At 35.9% G+C, this 6,419-nt stretch overlaps 2 protein-coding genes across 3 annotated transcripts in view; both read right to left on the bottom strand.

The window, feature by feature from the left end:
• Positions 1 to 3,127, bottom strand: part of LOC107656289 (UPF0606 protein KIAA1549-like) — a 23,332-nt gene extending 20,205 nt beyond the window's left edge. The window contains exons 1-2 of one of the 2 annotated variants that reach the window (XM_016444053.1): positions 3,083 to 3,127; positions 2,958 to 2,980 (exon numbers count right to left, since the gene is read on the bottom strand). The gene's annotated coding sequence lies outside the window, so the exon portion shown is untranslated. Of the gene's footprint in view, positions 1 to 1,008; positions 1,401 to 2,957; positions 2,981 to 3,082 lie in introns of those variants that run through there. The other variant, XM_016444054.1, reaches the window with a different exon arrangement.
• The window catches only part of LOC107656291 (poly [ADP-ribose] polymerase 12-like), a 12,337-nt gene continuing 8,918 nt past the window's right edge, over positions 3,001 to 6,419 (bottom strand). The window contains exon 9 of the mRNA XM_016444056.1: positions 3,001 to 3,125. Coding sequence (XP_016299542.1) covers positions 3,123 to 3,125 — 3 coding nt within the window. The 3' untranslated portion in view covers positions 3,001 to 3,122. The remainder of the gene's footprint in view (positions 3,126 to 6,419) is intronic.

The following is a 6,419-nucleotide window of genomic DNA, read 5'->3' as shown; positions in this document are numbered from 1 at the left end:
CAGCGCTGGGTTATATTTAACCCAGCATTTTTTAGAGTGTATAGACAAGAAGAATCAAGAGCAAATGGCTGAAGATGTTTCTCCACACCACATATGAGTCAATAGTTACAAAAAAGATCTCAGAAATGCCTTAAACTGTGTCCAGTTGGTCAAGATCCCAAAGTCTGCAATCAATGGTCTGTTATTTCAATACGAACTTGAACTTTTTACATTTATAATTTTTTTAATCTTCCAAATGTCAAATTAATGACTTTTTTCATGTTTATGCAAATATTTAAATTTGTATTTTTGCATTTTGTCTATCAAATGTTTTATATCTAAACTCACAAGATCAAAACAATCAAATATCCAAACATCACTAAAAGCAAAATTTCTATCTATGTTTGTCTATCCATCTTTAAAAAGCGGTAGACACAATTTTCATTCAGAAATTGCAAGTAGGTTCCACAAATAATTAATAGTAAACTCATTTATACATTCTATCTATCTACTGAAAAAATGGTAGTGAAATTATTTTCAATCAGAATTTGCTAAATTTCACAACTAATTAAAAATAAATTAGAAAAATCATTTTTAGTCTATACAGCTCTACTATCTATCTGTCTATACATCCCTAGCGTGTATATTTTCATCGATACCATGCAAACCTATAACGCCATAAAGTCACTATCCACACTGTGAGAATGTAGGTTAGAATGACAGATCATCAGCGCGCGCGGCCCAGGGCTCCCGTGAGGTTAATACCGCGCGCATCTTGTCAGACAGGTACAGCGGTAACGGGTGTGATCTGAAGCAGATAAATAGCGGTACAGATGGAAAAGGGCGGGTGTAGGAACAGACTAAGCGCATGCACTGAGTCAAAAATGGAAAACCAGTATATTCATACGCACATACCGGCGGGATCTCCCAAAACCCAGATCATATGTCACACATTTCGCGTATTTTTAAACTGGTATCGACATGCAAAGATACAGAAGGTGAATGGCACCGTACAGTCATTTTCGTTACCTGCCATGTTGAGATGCACCTCGCGCGCGTCTCTTTACACACCCGATATCATGATGAAAGAACGGCCATACATAGAGAATATCGATGCAATCAAAGCAAGGGATCAAATCAGATGAAACACATCATATATTTATGCTGACAGCTCCTCGTGTAGATGGTATCCAGTTCGTTGCTCGCGTGTGGCTCATTTCCCGGTATCCGGTGTAGATATAATTGTGCAGAAGCGGTTATAACGGTTTTGCTGTTCCCATGCACGACCCATTTCCTACGATCCCATCCCCTCCAAACACACTGGACAAATTGCACCGCTTAAATAAATACGTGAGCCGCTTCTACAAGATATTGTTGGCAGCGCATGTCCATCTCTACGGCATAAAACACTCCATTGATGGAGGAGAAATACGCCTCATCGAGATCTGCGGCAAAGCCCCGCCCCTTGGATTTATTCATAAGAAACGTATTAAATAAACGAGATTATGGCAAGCCGGTTTAGTTTAAAATATTCCCCGCGTAACTCGTCATAACTGCATTGTTACTAGTAACAATTCAATCAGAGAGCTCTACAATTCAATTCTTACTAGTAACCACTATGATTAGAGAGCTCTCTAATTCAATTATTAGTAAGAATGAATTCCAATTACAGAGCTCTATAATTCAATTCTTACTGGTATCAATTCCAATTAAAGAGCTCTACAAATGAGTTTTTACTAGTCATGTGTCTCCATTGACTTCCATTCATTTTTAATTGTAGAGCTCCACAACTAAATTTTTACTCATAAGAATTACAATTAGAGCTGTCTAATTCAATTTTTACTAGTAACAATTCCGATTACAGAGCTCTCTAATTGAATTCTTACTAGTAAAAATGCAATTACAGAGCTCTATAATTACATTTTTACTAGTAAAAAAACACATTAAAGATGTGTTTAATTGGAATTAAAGAGCTCTCTAATTGAATTGCTACTAGTAAGAATTTAATTGTAGAGCTCTCTAATTGAATTGCTACTAGTAAGAATTTAATTGTAGAGCTCTCTAATTGTAATTGTAACTAGTAAAAATGCAGTTTCGACGAGTAAAGCTGGGAATATTTTAAGCTATAAAATTTTCCATTGTGGAAATACTAAGGACTTGGGCGTAGATATCATAAAGCATTGTGCATTATTTCTTTATATTTATTTAATACTTTCTGAAGGGTCATGAGTTTTGTTGGTAATTTTCTGGGCGAGCGTCGATTCTTCGTTTGGCGCCTCTAACATAGTTAACCGTCAGCTTAACCATCATTGTAAACACGTTTAAACAAAACAATAACAAACTTTATTGAGATATATTTGTGCTACGTATGTCTATAATAACTTAATAAATAATTAGCTTTTGTTGGCGTACCATACGTTACAGTGATCGAGAAACTGTTGCTATGGTTACCTCCTTGCGATTTTGGTTGGTATTCTGATGGACTTTTAATGTAACTATATCGTTGTTACTGAAAAAAAATGCTTTTGACAAAGTAACATATTTATGTCCCTTACTAAAATTAAGCATGGTTTTACTAGAGTAACTATATTTTATCCATGATAATCAAAATGCCGAAACATAATTATGACAGTTTTATTACTAACAACATGGTTCTTTTTATAAGTAATGCAATAATATAAAATAATATTATATAAGGTACATACCTTTATTTGGCCCTCCTTAGGGAGATTTGACCCTTTGAGACTCACTAAAAAGTGAGATGTTTTTACATAATTGTAGTGTTTGGTGGTTAAGGAACACATTACAAAATGCACAAAATTATATTATTTAATTATTATCATATATTATATTGGGCACATCCCTCAACACTTAGCAAAGAAAATATTCTCTTTAACATACCAGGATTCAAAGATTCCTGATTTATTCAAAGATTTATTAGAGGTCAAATGAATCAAAATTAAATCCTTGGTGCTTACTGGAATGATTATTTCTTGCAGAGCTGAAAAAGAAGTATTTTTGTATTCAAATGAATGACTAAATAGGAAAAACAGGGAGAGTTTATTGATGAATACATAATGTGGAAAAAATAAAAAGTTTATACCTCATGAGTTGATCTATATCACACCACGAAGGTACCACAATTACTGAAGGCACACCAGACAAATCCAGGTATGAAAAAATAATAGAAAAATAAATGTGTTAATTTGAAGGAAGGACCCCTTCGTATGAGCAGCTGTTTGAGCTATAATAAATCATAAGCACATAAAAAAATTAAAAATGTAGCCACATAATTTTTTGGCAAAGACAGGTCTATTTCGGTTAAAAATAATGCAATATTTTAATATTTATTAATATGAATAATTCTTAAATATTATTTCAATCAAAGCATTTGCATTTCATATATATACAGTGCTGCTTGAAAGTTTTTGTTGTATTTCTGCATAAATATGACCCAAATCATCATCCGATTTTCACAAAAGTCCTGAAAGTAGACAAAGAGAACCCAATAAAACAAATGAGACAAAAATACTTTCTTTGACATTTATGTATTGAGAAAAATGATCCAGTGTTACATATCTGTGAGTGGCAAAAGTATGTGAATCTTTGCTTTCAGTATCTGATCTGACCCCCTTCTGCAGCAATAACAGCATCTAAACGTTTCTGGTAACTGCTGATCAGTCCTGCACAATGGCTTGGAGGAATTTTAGCCCATTCCTCAGTACAGAACAGCTTCAACTCTGGGATGTTGGTGGGTTTCCTGACAATTAACTGCTTGCTTCAGGTCCTTTCGCAACATTTCAATTGGCTTAAGATCTGGACTTTGACTCAGCCATTCCAAAATATTAACTTTGTTCTTCTTTAACCATTCTTTGGTAAAACGACTTGTGTGCTTGGGGTCGTTGTCTTGCTGCATGACTCTGGAGACTCAGTTCACAGACAGATGTCCTGACATTGTCCTTTAGAATTCACTGGCATAATTGAGAATTAATTGTTTCATCGATGGCAAGCTGTTCTGGCCCAGATGCAGCAAAACAGGCCCAAACCATGATACTACCGCCACATTTCATAATTGGGATAAGGTTTTTTATGCTGGAATGCAGTGTTTTTCTTTTCTTCAAACATAACTTTTCTCATTTCAACCAAAAAGTTATATTTTTGTCTCATCTGTCCACAAAATATTTCTTCAATATTCCTCTGGCTTGTCCACATGATCTTTTGCAAACTGCAGACGGGCAGCAATGTTCTATTTGGAGAGCAGTGGCTTTCTCCTTACAACTCTGCCATGCACACCATGGTTGTTCAGTGTTCTCCTGATGATGGACTCATGAATATTAACATCAACCAATGTGAGAAAGACCTTTAGTTGCTCAGAAGTTACCCTGGAATCCTTTGTGACTTCGCAGACTATTACACGTCTTGCTTTTAGAGTGATCTTTGTTGGTCGACCACTCCTGAGGAGGGTGGCTGGCAATTGTCTTGAATTTCCTCCATTTGTACACAGTCTGTCTGACTGTGGATTTATGGAGTCCAAATTCTTTAGAGATGGTTTTGTAACCTTTTCCAGTCTGATGAGCAACAACAGCTCTTTTTCTGAGGTCCTCAGAAATCTCCTTTGTTTGTGTCATGATAAACTTTCACAAACATGATCAAACTTTGATAGATTTCAAACAAAACAGGGCACCCACTGACATCTCATAGATATCATACTGATTGAAAACAAGACTCTAATTTCTCCTTCAAATTAACTGCTAATCCTAGAGCTTCACATACTTTTGCCACTCACAGATATGTAATAATGGATCATTCTCCTGAATAAATTAATGACAAAGAAAATATTTTTGTCTTATATACAGTGCTGCTTGAAAGTTTGTGAACCCTTTAGAATTTTCTATATTTCTGCATAAATATGACCCAAATCATCATCAGATTTTCGCACAAGTCCTGAAAGTAGACAAAAAGAACCCAATCAAGCAAATGAGACAAAAATATTTTCTTTGTCATTAATTTATTCAGGAGAATGATCCATTATTACATATCTGTGAGTGGCAAAAGTATGTGAATCTTTGCTTTCAGTATCTGATCTGACCCCCTTCTGCAGCAATAACAGCATCTAAACGTTTCTGGTAACTGCTGATCAGTCCTGCACAATGGCTTGGAGGAATTTTAGCCCATTCCTCAGTACAGAACAGCTTCAACTCTGGGATGTTGGTGGGTTTCCTGACAATTAACTGCTTGCTTCAGGTCCTTTCGCAACATTTCAATTGGCTTAAGATCTGGACTTTGACTCAGCCATTCCAAAATATTAACTTTGTTCTTCTTTAACCATTCTTTGGTAAAACGACTTGTGTGCTTGGGGTCGTTGTCTTGCTGCATGACTCTGGAGACTCAGTTCACAGACAGATGTCCTGACATTGTCCTTTAGAATTCACTGGCATAATTGAGAATTAATTGTTTCATCGATGGCAAGCTGTTCTGGCCCAGATGCAGCAAAACAGGCCCAAACCATGATACTACCGCCACATTTCATAATTGGGATAAGGTTTTTTATGCTGGAATGCAGTGTTTTTCTTTTCTTCAAACATAACTTTTCTCATTTCAACCAAAAAGTTATATTTTTGTCTCATCTGTCCACAAAATATTTCTTCAATATTCCTCTGGCTTGTCCACATGATCTTTTGCAAACTGCAGACGGGCAGCAATGTTCTATTTGGAGAGCAGTGGCTTTCTCCTTACAACTCTGCCATGCACACCATGGTTGTTCAGTGTTCTCCTGATGATGGACTCATGAATATTAACATCAACCAATGTGAGAAAGACCTTTAGTTGCTCAGAAGTTACCCTGGAATCCTTTGTGACTTCGCAGACTATTACACGTCTTGCTTTTAGAGTGATCTTTGTTGGTCGACCACTCCTGAGGAGGGTGGCTGGCAATTGTCTTGAATTTCCTCCATTTGTACACAGTCTGTCTGACTGTGGATTTATGGAGTCCAAATTCTTTAGAGATGGTTTTGTAACCTTTTCCAGTCTGATGAGCAACAACAGCTCTTTTTCTGAGGTCCTCAGAAATCTCCTTTGTTTGTGTCATGATAAACTTTCACAAACATGATCAAACTTTGATAGATTTCAAACAAAACAGGGCACCCACTGACATCTCATAGATATCATACTGATTGAAAACAAGACTCTAATTTCTCCTTCAAATTAACTGCTAATCCTAGAGCTTCACATACTTTTGCCACTCACAGATATGTAATAATGGATCATTCTCCTGAATAAATTAATGACAAAGAAAATATTTTTGTCTCATTTGCTTGATTGGGTTCTTTTTGTCTACTTTCAGGACTTGTGCGAAAATCTGATGATGATTTGGGTCATATTTATGCAGAAATATAGAAAATTCTAAAGGGTTCACAAACTTTCAAGCAGCACTGTATATA

Source organism: Sinocyclocheilus anshuiensis, unplaced genomic scaffold (assembly GCF_001515605.1).
Source record: "Sinocyclocheilus anshuiensis isolate Anshui unplaced genomic scaffold, SAMN03320099.WGS_v1.1 scaffold183, whole genome shotgun sequence".
NCBI classification, from domain to species: Eukaryota; Metazoa; Chordata; class Actinopteri; order Cypriniformes; family Cyprinidae; genus Sinocyclocheilus; species Sinocyclocheilus anshuiensis.
Note: the sequence above shows the minus strand (reverse complement) of the source record. Positions and strands in the feature narration are given on the sequence as shown.